The 22,559-nt window shown below is 42.8% G+C and overlaps 1 protein-coding gene across 7 annotated transcripts in view; it reads left to right on the top strand.

Moving 5' to 3' along the window:
* dnajb2 (DnaJ heat shock protein family (Hsp40) member B2) overlaps positions 1 to 22,559 on the top strand; it is an 83,664-nt gene that overhangs the window by 46,588 nt on the left and 14,517 nt on the right. For all 7 annotated transcript variants that reach the window (XM_059967598.1, XM_059967595.1, XM_059967597.1 and 4 more), the window contains one exon: positions 11,403 to 11,473. In XM_059967598.1, coding sequence (XP_059823581.1) covers positions 11,403 to 11,473 — 71 coding nt within the window. The remainder of the gene's footprint in view (positions 1 to 11,402; positions 11,474 to 22,559) is intronic.

Below are 22,559 nucleotides of genomic sequence, written 5' to 3'. Positions count from 1 at the left end.
AGTGTGTAGTGAGTGTGAGGAACGACAGGCAGATGACAGGGCAAAATTACTTCTAATAAGATGAGTTGAAGTGTAACACGGCAAACTCAAAAGGTGATGGAAGCAGGACTGAAGGTGTTATATTTGAATGCACACAAAATACGGAATAAGGAAGGTGATGTATCACAGTTAGAGATAGACAGGTAAATCGTTGTGGGCATCATTGAGTTGTGGCTGAAAGAAGATCATAGTTGGGAGCTTAAAATCCAAGAATAGGCCTTGTCTTGAAAAGACAGGCAGGTTGGTACAGAGGGGGGGATGGTTCTGTGAAATTAAATCCTCAGAAAGAGGTTGGATAGGGTCAGAAGATGCAGAATCCTTGTGTATAGAGTTAAGAAACTGCAAGGATAAAAAGATCCTTATGAGAGTTATACACAGGCCCCCAAACAGTAGCCAGGAGGTGGGATGTAAATTACAATGGGAGATAGAAAAGATATGTAATAAGGGCAATGTTATGATAGTCATGGGGGATCTAAATATACAGGTAGATGTAATATACAGATAAGATTGGTGTTGGATTCCAATAGGGGGAATTTGAAGTTATTATTAATAAGGATAAGGTGCTTGGGAAGCTGAAAAGTCTGACGGTACTGTAGATGTGCCACCTGGACCAGATGGACCACCCCCCAGGGTTCTGAAAGGGTAGCTGAAGAGTGTGGAGGCATTGGTAATGACTTTTTAAAAAAAAAATCACTGGATTCTGGAATAGAAAATTGCAATGTCACTCCACTCTTCAAGAAAGGAGGGAGACAGAGAAAGGAAATTATTGACTGACTTCAGAGGTTGAGTAGCTGTTCAAGTCTATTATTAAGGATGACATTTTCGGGTACTTGGAGGCACATGGTAAAGTAGTACAAAGTCAGCAAGGTTTATATGAGGGGAAATTTTGCCTGACCTGATAAATTTGTTGGAATTTTTTGAGAAAATAACAGGGGGAATAGACAAAGGAGAGGCAATGGATTTTGTTTACTTGGGGTTTCTAAAGGCCTTTGACAAGTTGCTGCATGTAGGGCTGCTGAACAAGGTAAGAACCCATTGTATTACAGGAAAGATACTAGCATGGATAGAAAATTGACTGGCAGGAGGAAAAGAATGGGAATAAAGGGGGCCTTTTCTGGTTGGCTGCTGCTGGCTAGTGATGTTCCAAGCGGTCAGTATTGGTTTTGCTTCTTTTCATGTTCCATGTCAATGATCTGGGGGATGACGGAATTGATGGCTTTGTGGCCAAGTTTGTAGACAATATAAAGATAGATGGAGGAGCAGATAATGTTGAGGAAGCATGAGCACAAATGGGGAGAATAGGCCAAGAAGCGTTGAATGGAATATAGTGTAGGGAAGTATATGGCATTGTCCTTTGGCAATGGCGCAGACTATTTTCCAAATGGGAGACGATTTAAAATTCAGGTGTAAAAGGATTTGGGAATCCTTGTGCTGGATTCTCTGGTCCAAAAGGTTAACTTGCAGGTTGAGTTGGTGGTAGGGAAGGCAAATACAACAACAGCATTCGTTTCGAGAGGACTAGAATACAAGAGCAAAGATGTAATGCTGAGGCTTCATAGGTATTAATCAGACCACACTTGGACTATTATGAGCAGTTTTGATATTTTTCCTGCCAAAGTGCAAGACCTCACACTTGTCAGTATTATATTTCATCTGCCAAATGTCTGCCCAATCACTCAGCCTATCTATGTCCCCCTGCAGGGTTTCAATGTCCTCCGCTGCTGATCTTTAAAAGCTTCTCGATCTTCAATCTTCCCACTAGATTTAGCTACCTTATATAACTTTCTTTTTAGTCGTATACTTTGCTTTATTTCTTTACTTAGCCACGGATAACTACTTTTTCTTTTACACCCTTTTTTCTTCAGTGGAATATATTTTTCTTGATAGTTGTAAAATAACTCCTTAAATAAACACCACTGATCAAATACCGATCTACCCTTTAATCTATTTTCCCAATCCATCTTAAGCAATTCCGCTCTCATACCATCATAGTCTCCTTTATTTAAGCTCAGTACGCTTGTTTGAGATCCAACCCTCTCATCCTCTAATTGAATATGGAATTTGACCATGTTATGGTCATTCATTCCAAGGGAATCCTTTCCTGGGACATTTTTTATTAGTCCTGTCTCTTTACATAGGACCAGATCTAAGACTGCTTGCCCCCTTGTCGGCTCAGTAACGTATTGTTCAAGGAACCCATCCCAAATACACTCAATAAATTCTTCTTCAAGGCTGCCATGTCTGACTTGATTAGTCCAGTTAATATGTGAAAGTTAAAATCCCCCATAATTATAGCTGTTCCCTTATTACAAGCCCCGACTATTTCCTGATTTATGCTCCGACCAACTGAGTTACAGCTGTTTGGAGGCCTATAGACTACTCCCACCACTGCTTTTTTCCCTTTACTATTTCTTATTTCTACCCAAATTGTTTCGTTATCCTGATCCTTTGAGCCAATATCATTTCGCTTTATTGCAGTGATTTCTTGCTTTATTAACATAGCCACCCCACCTCCTTTTCCTTCTTGCCTGTCTCTCCTAATTGTCAAATACCCTTGTATGTTTAATTCCCAGTCCCGGTCACCCTGCAGCCATGTTTTCATATTTGCCACAATATCATAACCATACGTAACTATTTGTACCGTCAACTCATCAATTTTATTCCTAATACTACGTGCATTCAAATTAAAGGACTTTCAAATATGTTTGACACTTATTTCCTACCTTTTCCTTTTGTACAACTTTACGCTTATCTCCATACATTCTTTCCCCTCCTGACACACTCTGTCTTTTTATTCTTCCACTTTTACCTACATCCATTACCTTCTCCATTGTCTTTTTAATTATTTGCTGGCTTTTGATGGCTTTTGGCCTGTACTCACTTCTGTTTAGAGGAATCTCAGTAAAAGCTATTGAATACTGAAAGATATAAATAGAGTGGATGTGGAGAGCATTTTTCCTTTTTAAAGGTTCAAAAGTACATTTTTTATCAAAGCATGTATCCAAATACAACTCTGAAATTTGTCTTCTCCAGATAGCCACCAAACAAAGAAAGACATGAAGGTCGTTCAGAGAGAAATATTGATTCTCCCTTCTCCCCCGCACTGAAAAGAATGCTATATTGATCAATAACCCCCAAAAACCCCCTCCTCCACAGAAAATGGAACAGGAGTATCAACTCCCCCCCCAAAAAACAAATCCTCTGCACAAAAAACTAACAGAACACAACAGAACCTCACTCCCCCTCCCCCACAACACCGTCCCCTTGCACAACAAAACAGAAAGGGAATGGGTGATTTAAAAAAAACTCAGAATATGAAAACCATAAGTCTGAAAACATCCACAGTCCATAAGTGCAATAGTCTAATCCATAAGCACAGAACCACGATACCATCCTATGATATCAGTGACATTCATGGAAAGAGAGGGACACAACACAAGGCAGAGAGGCCTACCACCTGCCAAAGCGAGCCACACAGCAATGGGCTGCTCACAGATTCCTTCTCTGGCAGCGATCCAAAGGAAGGCAGTTGGTGTTGAACTCCTGCTTGTCTTTGGAATTTACCTCGATGTCTCACTCTTCTTTGATGCCTTAATCAGCAATTAATGGATTAATAACTGGTGAAATGGAGCCAAACATAGGCTCGCACCCTGACTTGAAGTTCCTTTACATTGAGGCCAAGTGAGTGTGTGCTGGCTTCCCAGAATCTTCTCGGAGAGGGCAACTGCTGGATCACTCAACCATCTCCAAACTGTAAATCACAGGCTCTAGCATGTAAGGTGAAAAGCAGATGTAAAGGAAGTAAAAAAGGACGTTTTCGTGAGCTATCTAGAAGATGTTGACCGAGGGGAATTTTGTTCGCTGGCGCCATCTTGACCAGAATCGGTCCTTTCGTGGGGGAATCTGGGACCGGAGGCGCAACCTCCCAATAGAGGGATGCCTATTTAGAACAGAGATGTGGAGGAATTTTTTTAGCTAGAGGGTAATGAATCTGTGGAATTCATTGCCACAGGTGCCTGTGGAAGCCAAGTCATTGTGTACTGTATATTTCAAGAGGAAGTTGATAGATTCTTGATTAGATTGCAGGAGAATCAGGTCTGAGAGGGATAATAAATCAACTACAATGGAATGGCAGATCTGACTTGATGGCTGAAGAGCCTAATTCTGCTCTTGTGTCTTATGGTGTTTTACACGTCATCCATTCAGATCATTTCAAGACATGGTCATTTCAAGCTGTTGCTCAGGGACTGTTTAGTGTGACAGTGCAGGGGATGTGTGAGTGAGGTAGGGGGTGGAGTTTTCCCGAAGGTCGAAGACCAAAGCCGCATATGGAAGTAGAGGTCCAAAGGTAAAGACAGTGAGTCTGGCCTAGGAGGCCTGATGTCTGTGAATCTGAGAGTCCAAGGGCAAGTCTAGAACTGGCTTGCCCACAGAAGGCAAAGAGTGATTGTTGACTGGTCATATTCTGCATGGAACTCGGTGACCAGTGGTGTTCCTCAGGGATCTGTCCTGGGACCTTACTCTTCGTGATTTTTATAAATAACCAGGACAAGGAAGTGAAGGGATGAGTTAGTAAATTTGCTGATGACACAAAGGTTGGAGGTGTTGTGGATAGTGTGGAGGGCTGTCAGAGGTTACAGCGGGACATTGATAGGATGCAAAACTGGGCTGAGAAGTGGTAGATGGATTTCAACCCAGATAAGTGTGAAGTGGTTCATTTTGGTAGGTCAACTATGATAGCAGAATATAGTGTTAATGGTAAGACCCTTGGCAGTGTGGAGGATCAGAGGGATCTTGGGGTCAGAGTCCATAGGATGCTCAAAGCAGCTGTACAGGTTGACTCTCTGGTTAAGAAGGCATATGGTGTATCGTGGAATTGAATTTAGGAGCCGAGAGGTAATGTTGCAGCTATATAGGACCCTGGTGAGACCCCACTTGGAGTACTGTGCTCAGTTCTGGTTGCCTCACTACAGAAAGATTGTGGAAGCCATAGAAAGGGTGCAGAGGAGATTTACAAGGATGTTGCCTGGATTGGGGAGCATGCCTTATGAAAACAAGTTGAGTGAACTTGGCCTGTTCTCCTTGGAGCGATGGAGACAGAGCGGTGACCGGATAGAGGTGTACAAGATGATGAGAGGCATTGATTGTGTGGGATAGTCAAAGCCATTTTCCCAGGGCTGAAATGGTTGCCACAAGAGGACACAGCTTTAAGGTGCTAGGAGATGTCAGGGGTAAGTTTTTTACACAGAAAGTGGTGAGTGTGTGGAATGGGCTGCTGGCAACGGTGGTGGAGGCGGATACGATAGGGTCTTTTAAGAGACTTTTAGATAGGTAGATGGAGATTAGAAAAACAGAGGGCTATGGGTAATCCAAGGTAATTTCTAAGGTAAGGACATGTTCGGCACAGCATTGTGGGCCGAAGGGTGTGTATTGTAGGTTTTCTATGTTTCTGAGGCCCAGAAATGGCCTGTGGAGGAGGAGGAGGAGGATCTCTCTCTGACTGACTTGATTTGCTGTTGTTCTTGATGCTCGTGTTGGTCTACTGAACGTTGTGGGGATGCAATGTTCGCACCAGAATGTGTGGCAACACTTGCAGGCAGCCCCCTACAAGTCCTTGGGTGTGTTGGTTGTTAAGGCAAGTGACACATTTCACTATCTGTTTCCATGCAGAACATTGAGAAGCTTTTTGGCCCATGATGTTGTGGCAATCCATTAACCAACTGCAATTTCTAACCCTCCTTCCTTCATAGCCCTCCATTTTTCTTCATCCATGTGCCTATCTAACAGACACTTAAATGTCCCTAATGCATCTGCCTCTGCTCATCACACCTGGCAGCGTGAACTTACCACTCTGCGGGGAAAAAAAAACAAAAAAAAACTACTTTTGTCATCTCCTATAAACTTGACTCCAATCACCTTAAAATGATGTCCTTTCATATTAGCCATTTCTACCCTGGGGAAAAAGTCTCTGGTTGTCCACTCGATCTGTGCTTCTTATTATCCTGTACGCTTCTATTAAGTCTCCTCTCGTTCTCTTTTCTCCAAAGAGAAAAGCCCTAGTTTGATCAACTTGTCTTCATAAGAAGGAACATAGATGATCAAAGGGATTAAATGTTATTTAAAGTGTTGGGAGTGTCGCGTACATGCAACTCTGTAGAAGTATCAGCAGCAATAGAACACACCTGGAGTCTGGTTTTGCTGTTAACAAAACACTATTTTAGTGACTATGTCATATAGTAACTTAAACCAGGTAAATCAAGAGTTAACGGTGTAATGCATATATAGGTGTAAATATATAAATCCCCAAACTTCTTCAAGCTTAGGTGGTAACTGATACAGTCTTATGATGGTATGTAAGAAAATTCAGTTCAATCCTCAGGTTTATTTGTAATCCAAAGGCAAACGTGAGAGGGCAGTTAGGTCGGTATTCCACAAATTCCACAACAGCAATACAAAATAACAATAGTAGTAGGTTTTATCTCCGCCACAGGATACTCAAACAGAATCCACGTATGGATTATCACCAGCAGTAGCTTATCACAATGGGGGTCGTCTTCAAGGGAACCACCACCCAGGCAAGGGTCGACACACTGGTAGATTCCACAAGGTTACCGCAATCACACACAGCATGATGGCCACTTATCCAGTTCCACGACATACGGAATAACTCCAACAGTGATTTGCCACAGGGGTGCCTTTCTTCAGTGAACTACCACACCCCGACAAAGGGTAAACACACATGTAGTATTCACAAAGGTTTCCCCTTCACCCAAGAAGCCACTTCTGTGGAATAACTAAGTGACAGTCACACTTTCGTATTCAAATGGAAACAAACTCACCCTCATGGGCTACTTGGAGAGAGAGAGAGAAAGTCCAAAAACTGATCTCTTTGTCACTAGGTTTCTTCTGTTTCAAACCTTCCTCTCCTCTCCTCTCTTCCTGCAAACTTCATCTAGTTGCAGCACTTGTGAGAGTCATTTATCAATACTCTGGATCAATCTCAACTCACCCCTTTGGGCTGCTGAAAGTTTAAACCAGCGACCGACTCACGGGTGTCTTCCATTGACCGAATCCATCTTGACTGTAGCTGCGAGAAACCATAAACATTCATTGTCCATCAAATAACTTCACCTCTCTCACCATAGTAACCAAACAACTTTGTAATCAGTAGAAATCCAACAGTGTCTAAAAGTCAGTCTCATTCTTTCGGCATTTTTAAAGTGACAGTCCACAGAATAAAATGAACCCTAGGGGTATATAACAGGAGGAAAGAACCGTACGTATACGTGATGTTAAAAGAAAGAAAAATCAATGAAATTTGTTGTTTTGCGGCAGCAGTACAGTTCAATAGATAGTAATAAATGATGTTACAATAAGAAGTATATGAAAATAAATAACTAGTGCTAAAAGAGATGGGAAATACTGAGCAAGTGCTCATGAGTTCATAGTCCGTTTAGAAATATGATGGTGGAGGGGCTGTTCCTGAAACATTGATTGTGTGTCTTCAGGCTCCTGTACCACCTCCTTGATGGTAGCAATGAGAAGAGGGCATGTCCTGGATGATGCCCAGATACCTAGGAACTTAAGGCTGCTCACCCATTCCACTTCTGATCCCTCAGTGAGGACTGGTGTGTGTTCCATTGACGTAGCCTTCTTGAAGTCCAAAATCAGTCTTATAGATAGTGACTGCAGGGTTGTTGCTATGGCACTACTCAACCAGCTGATCTATCTCACTCCTATGTCCCTTATTCATCATCTGAAATTCTGCCAACAGTGATGTGTCATTGGCAAGTTTATTGATGGTGTTTGAGCTGTGTCTGGCTACACAGTGGACTAAGCACCTTGAGCTGCACCAGTGTTGATTGTTAGTAATGAGCTGTTATTAAAGATCAGTGAGAAAGTTAGTGAACCAGGGAGGTACAGAGGCCCATGTTTTAGAGCTTTTTGATTAGAACTGAGGGTATGATTGTGTTGAGTGCTGAGCTGCAGTCAAAATACAGTAGCCTGATGTAGGTTATAAGGCTGATCCAAGGATGAATAGAGAGCCTGTGAGATTGTATCCACTGTGGACTTAGTGTGGCAAGAGGCAAACTGCAGTAGGTCTAGGTTCTTGCTTAGGCAGGAGTTGATTCTAGCCATGACCAAGCTTCATCACTGTAAATGTGCATGGCATTGGCCGATAGTCATTGAGGCAGCTCACCCTGCTGTTCTTGGGTACTGGTATGATTATCACCCCGTTGAAGCAAATGGGAACCTCCGATTGTAGCAGCGAGAGATCGAAGATGACCTTGAACACTCTAGTCAGTTGGTTGGCTCAGGTTTTCAGAGTCTTACCAGATACTCCATTTAAGCCTGACACCTTGTGAGGGTTCACCCTCTTGAAAGATGTTGTCTTGAAAGACATTGGCCTCCAGGACAGAGATCACAGGGTCACCGGATGTTGCAAGAATTCACACAGGTGTAGTTTTATTCTCCCTTTCAAAGCAAGCATAAAAGGTGTTGAGCTCATTTGGGAATGAAGCATCACAGCCATTCACAATGTTAGATTTCACTTTGTAGGAAGTAATGGCTTGCAAATCCTGCCAGACCTGACGTGCTATCAGATTCCTTCTCTAACCTCAATTGGAATTGTTTTTTCATTCTTAAGCTAGCCTTCTGTAGATCGTACCTTGATTTCTTGTACAGTATTATGCAGAAGTCTTACAAGTAAAAAAAAAATCTGTAAAGCAAAGATTCGTTCAAAACTAATGAAATTTAATGTTTCTAAATATCAAAAAATTACTATAAAGAACAGTACAGTTTTTTAAAAGTTATATCAAATTAATATTTAGTGTGAGTACTGTTTGCCTTTAACTCTGCAGTAGTTGTCTTAGGTACACTGTTGTGCAATTTTATAAGAAAATCAGCTGGAAGATCGTTCCAAGCATCTTGGAGAACTTGCTACAGTTCTTTTGCAGACTTTGGCTGTCTAGCTTCTGTCTCTCAAGGTAATCCCAGACAGCCTTGATGATGTTGAGATCAGGGCTCTGTGGATGCCATACCATCCTGTTGCAGAACTAGCTAGTTAGGAGGAAAAAGAGATGACAGTGGTTTAGGACCACTAGAAAATGAGGCTGGAGAAATAACAACAGGGGCCAAGGAGATGGCAGATGATCTAAATGAGTATTTTGCATCAGTGTTCATTGTGGAAGACACTAAGGTGTGAAGGAAGAGAAATTAATGCAGTTACTAATACAAGGAAGAAGGTTCTCAAAAAGCTGAAAGACCTAAGGGTACATAAGTCATCTGGGCCAGATGAAATAGGGTTCTGAAAGAAGTAGTGGTAGAGATTGTGGAGGCATTAGTAATATGATCTTTCAAAAATCATTGGACTCTGACTTGGTTCTGGAGGACTGGATAATTGCAACTTCCTTTCTTTTTAAGAAAGGAAGAAGGCAGCAGAAAGGAAATTATAGACCAGTTAGCCTGACCTCAGTGGTTGGGAAAATGTTGGAGTCAATTGTTAAGGATGAGGTTATGGAGTACTTAGTGACACAGGACAAGGAAGGACAAAGACAGCATGGTTTCCTTCATGGGAAATCTTTCCTGACGAACCTTTTAGAATTATTTGAGAAGATTGCACATAGAATAGATAAAAGGGGATGCAGTGGATGTTGTAATTTTGGACTTTTAGAAGACCTTTGATAAGGCGCCACACAGGAGGCTGATTACCATGTTAAGAGCTCATGGTATTACAGGAAAGTTACTGGTATTGTTAGAGTATTAGCTGATTGGTAGGAGGCAGTGAGTGGGAATAGAAGGATCCTTTTATGGTTGGCTGCTCGTGACGAGTGGTGTTCTGCATTGGTCGGTGTTGGGACTGCTTCTTTTTGTGCTGTATATAAATGATTTAGATAATGAAATAGATGGTTTTGTTGCCAAGTTTGCAGATGATACGAAGATTGGTGGAGAGGCAGGTAATATTGAAGAAACAGGTAGGCTGCAGAAGGACTTGGACAGATTAGGAGAATAAGCAAGAGAGTGGCAAATGAAATACAATGTTGGACAATGCATGGTCATGTACTTCGGTTGTAGAAATAAATGGGCAGACTATTTTCTAAACAGGGAGAAAATACAGGAATCTGATATGCAGAGGTCCTTGGGAGTCCTTGTACAGAACACCCTGAAGGTTAACTTGCAGGTGTGTTGGCGCGTGGCCAGGTGGATAAGGCGTTGGTCTAGTGATCTGAAGGTCGCGAGTTCGAGCCTTGTCTGTGTGTCCTTGAGAAAGGCACTTAACCACACAGTGCTCTGTGATGACACCAGGCTGTATGGGTCCTAATGCCCTTCCGTTGGACAACATCGGTGGTGTGGAGAGGGGAGACTTGCAAGCTTGGGCAACTGCTGGTCTTCCGTTTAAAAAAAAAACCTTGCCCAGGCTTGTGCCCTGGAAACTTGCCAAGGCACAAATCCATGGTCTGTCGAGACTAACGGAGGTTGAGGTTGCAGGTTGAGTCGGTGGTGAGGAAGGCAAATGCCATGTTAGCATTCATTTCAAGAGGTCTAGAATGGTCTAGGGATGTGATGCTGAGACTTCACCTTGAGTATTGTGAACGGTTTTGGGCTCATCGTTAGCTGGCTTTGGAGAGGGTTCAGAGGAGGTTCACAAGGATGGTTCCAGGAATGAAAGAGTGATCATACGAAGAATGTTTGATGGCTTTGGGTCTGTAGTCACTGGAATTGAGAAGGGTGAGGGGGAATCTCATTGAAGTCTTTCGAATATTGAAAGGCCTAGATAGTAGATGTGGAAAGAATGTTTTCCATGGTGGGGGAGTCTAGGACAAGAGGGCACAGCCTCAGGATAGAGGGGTGTCTATTTAAAACATGATACAGAGAAGTTTCTTTAGCCAGAGGGTGGTGAATTTGTGGAATTTAATAGCACAGGCAGCTGTGGAGGCTAGGACATTGGGTGTATTTATGACAGAGCTTGATAGGTTCCTGATTGGACAGAGCATCAGGGGTTGCAAGGAGAAGGATGGGGAGTGGACCTGAAGAGGGGACAAAAAGACCAGTTATGATTGAATGGTGGAGCAGACTCAATGGGCTAACTGGCTTAATTCTGCTGCTATGTCTTATGGTCTAAAATAACAGCAATAAAAAATAGCAGCAATAAAGATGAAAAGTGACTGATGCAGGATAAGAATGTGTCTGAGTCTAAGAGGGGGTAGGTGGAAGGGTGGCAGGGTATTCAGGTACAAAACATAATAGTGTACTTGTGTACTGGATGGCAGCAGGGTGTTAAGACTATCAGCGTGTGTGTGTGCACGCGCTCTTTCTTCTTGCCATAATCAAAGTGTAACCTGTGTGTTTCTGACCTGTCCTAGGATCGTGGAGAACGGTGAAGAGAGAGTAGAAGTGGAAGAAGATGGGCAGTTGAAATCTGTTCAAGTCAATGGTAAGCAAAAACGGAGGCTCCAGAGAGACTAGATCATGCGAGGTCAACACGACAGGAGCAGCAGGGAATCCTGGGGAAGATCTAGCAAAGAGATCAGTTGAAAGCGAAAGGCAGCGAGACTGGAAAGTTAGAACACACCAGATTAGGAACGTTGATTAGAGATATTCAGCATCGCATGCAAGAATCCTGAATGATTATATTATAGAAATAAAGACTCATCTTCCCTTTTCCCCAGTTTTGTTTATTCTGATAGAACTAGCTGGTTTTAGAGAAAACTTTGACTGAAGGTGTTTACACCAGCTGGAATGACTTGCCAAGCAAAGTAGTCTGGGGAAAGAAGCACCACAAAGGAACTGGAAGAACTCAGTGAGTCAGGCAGCATCTGTGGAGGGAAATGGACAGTCAATATTTTGGTTGACTTTCAGTGACTAGTGGTATACCACAAGTATCGGTATATTGGGACTGCTTCTTTACACGAATGCTTTGGATGATGGAATTATTGGCTTTGTGGCCAAGTTTGTGGAGGGACATTGAAGTGTTGAAGAAGCAAAATTTGTAGAAGGACAGACAGATTGGGAGAATGTGCAAAGAACTGTCAGATGGAATATATTGTTGGGACGTGTGTGACATGCTTTTTGGAAGAAGGAATAAAGGTGTAGACAATTTTCTAAAAGGGGAGAAAATTCAGAAATCAGAGGTGCAAAGGGACTTGGGTGTCCTTGTGCAGAATGCCCTAAAGCTTAACTAGCAGGTTGAATTTGTGGTAGGAAGGGAAAAATGCAATGTTAGCATTAATTTCAAGATGACTAGAAGATAAGAGCAAGCATGTAATGTTGAGGTTTTAGAGATATTGATCAGACCACACTTGGAGTATTGTGAGCAGTTTTGGGCCCCTTACCTAAGAAGTGATGTTCTGGCATTGGAGAGAGTCAGAGGAGGTTCATGAGAATGTTTCTGGGAATGAAAGGATTAACATATGAGGAGTGTTTGATGGCTCTGGACCTCTGCTCACTTGAGTCTTGAAGAATGAGGGGGATCTGATTAAAATCTATTGAATACTGAATTGCTTATATAGGGTGGATGTGGAGAGGATGTTTCTGATAGTGGAAGAGTATAGTAGAATCAGGGGCCACAGCCTCAAAATAGAGAGACGTCCATTTAGAACAGAGCTGAGGAAGAATTTCTTTAGCCAGATAGCAGTGAATCTATGGAACTCATTGCTACAGATGTCTGTGGAGACCAAGTCATTGGGTATATTTAAAGCGGAAGTTGATAGGTTCTTGAGCAGTAAAGGTGTTAAATGTTACGAGGAGAAGGCAGGAGAAATGGGTTGAGAGGGATAATAAAAAAATCAGCCATGATGGAATGGCAGAGCAGACTTGAAGGGCCGAATGGACTAATTCTGCTCCTATGTTTTATTGTCTTATGGACTCAATAAAACTAGTTAGACCACACTTGAAATATTGTGTTCAGTTCTGGTTGTCTCATTATAGAAAGGATGTGGAAGCTTTAGAGAGGGTGATGAGGAGATTTACCAGGATGCTGCTTGGATTAGTGAACATGTCTTGTGTTGAGTGAGCTAGAGCTTTTCTCTCTGCAGTTGAAGGAGAATGAGAGGTAACTTGATAGAGTTGTATAAGATGATAAGAGGCATAGATTGTATGGACAGCCACAGATTTTGTCCCATGTGGAAATGGCTACATGAGGGGGCATAATTTTAATGTGTGGCCTCATCAGTTATAGTTGACCATGGGTACTGCGCCTCTGGTAGTCACTGGGAGTGGCTTCTCCAGGGCCGATGACAGGTCCAAAGGAATGACGAAAGTTGATATAGTTTGGTGCCAGCAGCATCTCAGGAGTTGCCGTGCCGGCCGGTGCTGGGTACGGCAGTCAGCTGCCTTCAGGACTCCGACTCCGGATTTTTCCTCGGGGTTTCCTCTCAAAGCCTTTCCTGTGAGTGGGTATAGCTGCAAGGCAGCAGAGGTTTGAAATCAGAGTTTTCCCCCTCCTAGATGAGCTACCATCTGTGGTTAACGAGCCCCATCTGCCCAGAGCAACCAGCTTTAAGGTGCCAGTGGCCCACCGTTGCCCCTTCTCCTGTCAGTGAGAACAGCTCCACCGGGCATAAGAACTATGCTACACACGAAGGCCAGGAGTTGGACTTGGTTGTCAGAGGCTGTTTGAAACGCATGCCATGAAGAGCATTTGTTTGGCAGTGGGAGCTCGTCCCCACTACCACCCTTCGACTATGACTACCTTTGGAGCATAATTTTAATACAATTGGAGGAAAGTATAGGGGGAATGTCAAGGTAAGTTTTTTTTAACAGAGATTGGTGCTGCTGTTCCATGTTCAATGTTTTATGTTCTACGTGTTGTGGGTCATTGAGCCATAGAAAAGTACAGCGCATAAACATACCTTTCAGCCCATCTATTCTGTGCCAGACCATTTAAAACTGCCTAGTCCCATTGACCTGCACTGGGACCTTAACATCCATGTACCTACACAAACTTCTCTTAAATGTTGAAATCAAGCTCACATACACCACTTGTCCTGGCAGTTCATTCCACACTCTCATGATCCTTTGATTGAAGAGCATTCCTTTCATATTCCCCTTAAACCTTTCACCTTTCAACCTTAACCCATGATCTCTGGTTGTAGTACCTCCCAAAAGCATGAATGGCAGCGATGCTTCACTACCGCTTTGAAAGGGAGAGCACAACTGCAGCTGTGAAGATCCCTGCTGCACCTGATGACCCTGTGATCTCCGTCTCAGAGGCCGATGTTAGGCTGTCTTTAAAGAGAGTGAACCCTCGCAAGGTGGAAGGTCCAGATGGAGTACCTGGTAAGGCTCTGAAAACCTGTGCCAACTAACTAGCAGAAGTATTCAAGGACATTTTCAACCTCTCACTGCTATTGGCGGAAGTTCCCATTGCTTCAAAAAGGCAACAATTATACCAGTGTCAAAGAAGAATAATGTGGGCTGCCTTAATGACTATTGCCCGTTAGCACCCACATCGACAGTGATGAAATGCTTTGAGAGGTTGGTCATGACTAGACTGAACTCCTGTCTCAGCAAGGACCTGGACCCATTGCAATTTGTCTATTGCCACAATAGGTCAATGGCAGATGTAATCTCAATGGTTCTCCACACAGCTTTAGACCACCTGGACAACACAAACACCTATGTCAGGATGCCATTCATCGACTATAGCTCAGCATCTAATACCATCATTCCCACAATCCTGATTGAGAAGTTGCAGAACCTGGGCCTCTGTACCTCCCTCTGCAATTGGATCCTCAACTTCCTAACCAGAAGACCACAATCTATGAAGGTTGGTGATAACATATCCTCCTCGCAGACTATCAACACTCAGGGGTATGTGCTTGGCTCACTGCCCTACTCTCTATATGTACGTGACTGTGTGGCTAGGCATAACTCAAATACCATCACTGTCTGGTATGGCGGGGGGGGGGGGGGGGCTACTGCACAGGACCAGAAGAAGCTACAGAGGGTTGTAAATCTAGTCAGCTCCATCTTGGGTACTACCTTACAAAGTACCCAGGACACCTTCAGTGAGTGGCGTCTCAGAAAGGCAGCGTCCATTATTAAGGATCTCCAGCACCTACGGCAGGCCTTTTTCTCAGTGTTACCATCAGGTAGGAGGTACAGAAGCCTGAAGGCACACACTCAGTGATTCAGGAACAGCTTCTTTCCTTCTGCTATCCAATTCCTGGACACTACCTCTACAGGTTTCCTGTTTCTTGCACGTTTTTTTAATCTATTCAATATACGTATACAGGTTTCCCCGGCTATTCGAAGGTAGAGCGTTCCTATAAAACGGTTCGTAAGCCGGAATGTTGTAAAGTGAAGAAGCAATTACCATTCATTTATATGGGAAAAATTTGTGAGCGTTCGCAGACCCAAAAAATAACCTACCAAATCATGCCAAATAACACATAAAACCTAAAATAACAGTAACATGTAGTAAAAGCAGGAATGATCTGATAAATACACAGCCTATATAATGTAGGAATACTTTTCTGCAATTAATGGAGCACTGTCCACCGCAGCGAAAATCTCACGCAAGTGCTCTCAGTAACACTCCCGGCGGAAACACACGACGCAAGCGCTCCTGGCAGAAGCTCTCTTTCCAGTAACCTTTAAGCTATGAAGCTACCAAATAACACATAAAAATACACAGCCTATATAAAGTACTTTGTAGAAATAATGTACGTACAGTGTAGTTTCACTTACTGGAATCAAGAAGAGAACAAGCACACTGATGGTGGTGTGTTAGGCTGAGTCGTCGGAGGTTGGGATAGTGGGAGGTAGAGGAGACTGGGGTGTCATCTCAACGTCGTCTGATTCCATCAGGGCAGGCAGGTCACCTTCTTCTATGTCTGCCTGCCTCAGTGTCGAAGGTCGAGTTTCGTCGTCTGCTGTGGCTGATGTGGAAGGCTTGAAAAACGACAGTATGCTTGACTGCTTAGCCTCTCGCATTTTTCTATCATACAGTTCTTTGTAAGCACTCAAACCATCCTGCAAATTTGCCCTAAGCCTACGTACCCTTTCAAAATTAAAGTCATGCTTTTCTGCAATCATTGCAGCGTTGTCAATCGCAGTGAAAATCTCATGCAATTGCTTCCCGTTCAGTTCCTGGACATCTTCACGTTTGCTACTGCGTTCAGCTTCAGTTGTTATCCTTTCCTCTTCATCATCCTCTTCATTAGTTCTTCATCTGTCAGTTCTTGGTCATGGGATGCCAAAACCTCATCAACATCATCTTCGTCAACTTCCACAAACCCTTAGCCAAACTCACTATGTCCTTACTTTGTTCACCATGATCAAAACGCTTAATTGTGTCTAGTTTTATGCTAAGTGTAACACCCTTACGCTCTCTTTTAGGCTTTTCTGATACCTTAGAATTCATCTTGCTAACAGATGCACAAAATAAATCGACATAAAGCACAATGCTCACAGGCACGTGTTTAAGCAATGCCGGTTAGAATGCAGTTCCGGGGGAGGAGCTCGGCTGCTCGGCGCACGCTGCCTTTTTTTGTCACACCTTCTGTTAGCGAAAACAGGTAACTAATTGTAGGTCTTTTGTAACAGCAAGTTGATGTAAAGCGAATGTTTGAAAAATGGGGGACACCTGTACTGTAAGTGATTTGCTTATATATTATTTTTATTTTTGTTTATGTTTCCTCTTCTATATTATGTATTGCATTGAACTGCTGTTGCTAAGTTAACAAATTTCACATCACATGCCGTTGATGATGAACCTGATTTTGATCCTTCAGTGGAAAAGCCTGCTTGTATTTACCCTGTCAATACCCCTCATAAATTTGTATACCTCTACAAATGGTCTTGTGATGGTGGCATGATGTATTTTCCCGCCATGTGAGGTCATGTGATGGCCTGGTCCAACAGATATAAAATGGGGAAAGCCTGCTGTGACACAGGAGTTTTTGTTGGGACGTTGTTTAAGTTGTCTGTTACTCCGTTATGCTGCATGTTTGGTTTCATGACACAGCTTTGTTTTAAAGTGGAGTTTTAACTCTTACTGTAAGGTACATTGTCGTTGTGCCGGCAATTTTGAAAATCACTTCCGGCAGAAGCTCTCTTTCCAGTAACCTTTAAGCTATGAAGCTACCAAATAACCTATAAAAATACACAGCCTATATAAAGTAGAAATAATATATGTACGATTTTTCCATTGATCCAGATCACTTTGCAAGCTTCTTCCTTGCTGTCCTCTGCATCCCTAATCCTGGTGTCACCTGCAGATTTGCTGATGCAGTTAACCACATTATCATCCAGTTGGTTGATAGAGATAACAAACAACAACAGACCCAGCACTGATCTCTGCATGATATCACTAGTCACAGGCCTCCTGTCAGAGGCAACCATCTACCACAACCCTCTGGCTTCACCCACAAAATCAATGTTTAATCCAATTTACTACCTCATTTTGAATGCCAAGCGACTGAAACCTCTTGACCAATGCGGGACCTTGACAAATTCCTTGCTGAAGCCCATGTAGTGAATATCCACTGCCTTGCCTTCATCACTTTCCTGGTAACTTCCTCAAAAAACTCTTAAGATTGTTTAAGCATGACCACCAGTCAGGAAGCCATGTTGACTATTTCAGTCTGTGTCTATCCAAATAGTTATATATCTGGTCCCAGAGAATACCTTCCAATAACTTTCCCGCTACTGATGACAGGCTTGCTGGCCAATAATTTCTTGGTTTATTTTTAGAGGCTTTCTTAAGCAGCAGAGCAGTATTGACTATCCTCCAATCCTATAAATTCAGTGTCTGTCTCTTGAGTAAGTGCAGATGCAAAAAATTCACTTAAGATCTCCCCCCATCTCCTTTGGTTCTACACATGAAATACCATTCTGGTCTTCCAGAAGACCAATTTTGTCCCTTGGAATGCTTTTGCACTGAACTTATCTGTAGAATACCTTAGAATTATCCTTCTGCTTGTCTGCTCGGGCAACCTCATGCCTCTTAGCCCTCCTTATTTTTTCTTTTAAATGTTCTCCTGCATTTCTTGCACTCCATAAGCACCTCATTTGTTCCTACCTGCCTATACCTGTTATTCATCTCATCTCTTTTTTTTCTCTAACTAGGGTCTCAATGTCTTTTGAAAACCAAAGTTCCCTGCATCTGTTATCTTTACTTTTTATTCTGACAGAATATAAGCTTTTCACTCTCAAAATTTTGCATTTCAAAGCCTCTCACTTAACAAGAACACCTTTGCCAGAAAGCAGCTTGTTCCAATACACACTTGCCAGATACTTTCTGATGCCATCAAAATTACCCCTTCTCCAGTTTCGAACCTCAACAGGTGGAACAGACCTTGTAATTTTGCATATTTACTTTGAAACTAATGGCATTGTGATCACTAGATGCAAAGTGTCCAGTTGCACAAACTTCTGTCACCTGCTCTGTCACTTAATAGCAATCAATTGTTGCCCACTCTCTTGCTGGGATTTCTACATACTGATTAAAGGAACTTTCCTGAGTACAGGAGACCCAGTCAATAAAAATCTCCTATCACAACCTTGTGTTTCTTCCAACAGTCTGTGATCTCTCCACAAATTTGTTCCTCTAAATCCCACAGACTGTTGGGTGGCCCGTTAACATAGTCACACTTTTATTTTTTCTCAGTTCCACCCATAATGCCTCACTAGATGAATTCTGTAGTCTGTTCTGACTGAACACTGCTGTGATAGTTACCTTGACTAGTAATGCCACCCCTCCTCCTCTAATTCCTCCCTCTCAGTCACTTCTAGAACAATAAAACCCCAGAATATTGAGCTACTGGACCTGCCCCTCCTGCAACCCTCTCACTAGTGGCGCAGTATCATAATTCCAGCTGGTGATCCATGCCCTGATCTCATCTGCCTTTCCTATGATTCTTCTTGCATTGAAATATGTGCAGCTCAGGACACTAGTTACACCATGCTCAATCTTTTGATTCCTGAATTTGAGGTTTTACCAATGTATGTCTCCACAACCTCTCCACTAACTGTTTTGGCACTCTGGTTCCCATACCCCGCAACTCTAGTTTAAACTCCACGTGCAGCATTAGCAAACCTTCCTGTTAGAATATTAACCCCCCTCCAGTTTTCTATACCTTCCCTGGAAGAGAGCCCAATGATCCAAAATTATTATGCCCTCCCTCCTATGCCAACTCCTTAGTCACACATTAAACTGTATAATCTTCCTATTTCTGGCCTTACTAGCAGGTGGCACAGGTAACAATCCTGAGATCACAACCCAGAAGGTCCTGCCCTTTAACTTAGCAACTAATTCCCTATTCAGAAACCTCATCACTCATCCTACCCATGTCAGTGGTACCTACATGGACCACAACTGCTGGCTATTCACCCTCCCACTCAAGAAAGCTGAGGACTTGATCCGAGATATCCCAGACCTGGGCACCTTGGAGGAACATAACATCTGGGAATCTTATCTTCAACCTTGTTTCTGTTCCTCTAACTAATTAATCCTTTATCACAACAGCTCACCTCTTCTCCCCATTCCCTTCTGAGTCACAGAGCCAGATTCTGTGCCAGAGACCTGACCACTATGACTTTCCTCTGCTATGTTAACCCTCCCAAAAGTATCCAAGTGGTATTGTTGAGGGGGATGGCCTCAGGGGTACTCTCCGCTGGCTGTTTAACCCTTTTCCCTTCCTGACTGTCACCCAGTTTCCTGTGTCCTGCATCTAGGCTGTAGCTACCTCTCTATGTCCTATCTATCACCCACTCAGCCTGCCACATGATCCAGAGTTCATCCTGTTCCTGCTTCAACTCCTTAAAGTGTAGTGTTGGAAGCTGCTGCTGGATGCACTTACACAGGTGTAGTCATCAGGAACACAGGAGGTCTCCCTGCCCTCCCACGTCCTGCAAGAGGAGCATTCCTCTATCCCTGCTGGCATCTCTACTGTTCTAACTGAAGAAGAACAAACAATAAACTGGGGTGGGGGTGGAGAGAATGCTACCTACAGCTTTTTTGCATTCTCTCACTGAAGCCTCTTCTTGCTGTATCCTCGAAGAGCTACAGCCTAAAAGATCTCCGCTCTAACTCTGACCATTCCAATGATGGCCACTCCGCTTAAATTTGTTCTTGCCAATCAATCCAATATGCGGATTGTTGCAGCTCAAAGCAGCAAACTGCTGAGAGTCGCTGCCTTTTCCTGCTTAATGGGTTGTCTTCTCAGGCTTCTGATCTCCGATTTGCCACCGCTCAAAGTTCTGGAAATCAGTCATCCCAGCCTCACAACATTACTGCAGGAGTTCCTCAGAACAGTGACTTAGGCTTATATGGCTTCAGCAGATTCATCAGTGACCTTCCTGAACTTCATGAGGTCAAAAATGGAAATATTGATCCTCATGTGGATGGTTGCACAATGATCAGTTCTTACCTAACTCCTCAGTGCAAGAAGCGGTCTATGTCTGTCTGCATCAAGATGTACAGCAACCCACAGGTGTGGGCTGATAAGTGGCTGCTAATGTTTGGTGCTGTAAAGTACCAGAAAAGAACTACAGAAAAGGGGACAGTGCATGTCTTCCTGGGTTACATCAGTGGTGTAAGGTTGAGAACTTTTAGATATGAGCATCACCATTATCCTAGTCTGGCCCAACATGGCCAAGAAAGCACACCAATGCCTCTACTACTCCTGTACTGTCCTCCAAATACCATAAAATTATGGCTCCTCAAATTCACCATTTCCACCCTGGGAAAGCCCTAACCTTGCTCAACCTATCTTTACCTATCACTTGTTCGTGATGTTCTTGGTCATGTGAATAGAAATTATTACACAACTTAGATGGCTTCTCTGATCGACTGAAGGGTAATCATTGACAGTGATTCTGCTTTTTGAGGGATTCTCCAAGCTTGATCTTTACCTCTGGTACATTTCCCTGAGCTCTGGAACTCCCTCTGTTCCTCTCTGCTGTAAAGGCATTTTAAAACCTTCCTCTTTGACCCTGCTTTTGTGTGCTATTAAAGCATCCAACAATCTCAAGTTGTTGACTAACACACTGCTCCCCTTTCAAAACCATTCAATTTCAACTTGAGCAGTGGGATGAGTTTCTAACAAGTTCCTTCCTGCTCGCTGTTTGTCTCTTGGTGTTGAGGAGTGAACATCAGAATCAGATTTAATATCACTGGCATATTTCGTGAAATTTGTTAACTTTATGGCGGCAGTACAATGAAATACATGGTAAATATAGAGAAAAAAATTACATTAAGTATTAAGTTAAAATAAGTAATGCAAAATAACAGAAATAAAAAGTAATGATGTAGTGTTTGTGGGTCCAATGTCTATTTAGAAATCAGATGACAGAGGGGAAAAAGCTGTTCATGAATCACTGAAGCCTTCAGGATTCTGTACCTCCTTCCTGACAGTAACAGTGTGAAGAGGGCATGTCCTGGGTGGTGGGGATCCTTAATGATGGACACAGCCTTCCTAAGGCATTGCTTCTTGAAGATGTCATGGATACTACAGAGGCTGGTACCTATGATAGAGCTGACTAATTTCACAAGTTTCTGCAAGTTATTCAGATTTTGTGCAGGAACCCCCACCAATGCAGCCAGTCAGAATGCTCTCCACTGTACATTTGCAGAAGTTTGAGTGTTATAGTTAATAAACCAAATCTCCTCAAGCTCCTGGTGAAATATAGCTGCTGTCTTGCCTTCTTTATAGCTCCATTGATCTGTTGCATCCAGTTTAGGTCCTCCTGAGATATTGTCATCCAGGAACTTGAAATTGCTCATTCTCTCCACTTCTGATCCTTCTGAGGATATAAGGATCACCTGTCCTTCTACTGAATTACTTTGTATGGATATTGTGTAAGACAGACTTTGGTATGTTTGACAATAAACAAATTTACTAGTTTAGAATCAGAATCCGATTTATTATCACTGATCTATGTCTTGAAATTGTTTATGAAAATTAATAAATAGAGAGAAACATAACAAGGTAGTGTTCATTGGTTCACAGACTGTTCAGAAATATGATGGTGGAGGGAAAGAAGCTGTTCCTAAGTTGTTGAGTGGGAGTTTCAGGCTCTTGTACCTCCACTTTGCTTCTGGTGTCTTCTTAGTGACTCCAGTGTGGTACCTAACTAACTTGCTGATTAATAATGTCACCTCCCCAACACCCATTGTCACTGTGTAGCTAACACAGGGGGTTAGGTTAGAACGTAAAACACACAATGCAGCATAGGTCATTCGGCCTGCGGTGTTGTGCCAGCCTTTTAAACTACTTCAAGATCAATCTACCTCTTCCCTCTCAAATAGCCCTTCATTTCTCTATCATTTATCTGCTTACCTAAGAGTTTTAAATGACCCTAATGTATCTGCCTCTACTAACACCCATGGTAGCATGCTCCACACTCCCTACTCTCTGTACAAAATAGCTTAGCTCTGACCTCTCCTCTATATTTTTTTCCAGTCACTTTAAAATTGTATTAGCCATTTCCACCCTGGGGAAAACGTCTCTTGCTGTCCACTCTCTAACTATGCCTCTTATCTTGTACAGCAAGTCACCTCTCATCCTTTGCTC

The sequence above is a fragment of the Hypanus sabinus genome, chromosome 4, assembly GCF_030144855.1.
Source record: "Hypanus sabinus isolate sHypSab1 chromosome 4, sHypSab1.hap1, whole genome shotgun sequence".
Taxonomy (NCBI): domain Eukaryota; kingdom Metazoa; phylum Chordata; class Chondrichthyes; order Myliobatiformes; family Dasyatidae; genus Hypanus; species Hypanus sabinus.
This window is presented reverse-complemented; position numbering and strand designations above follow the sequence as displayed.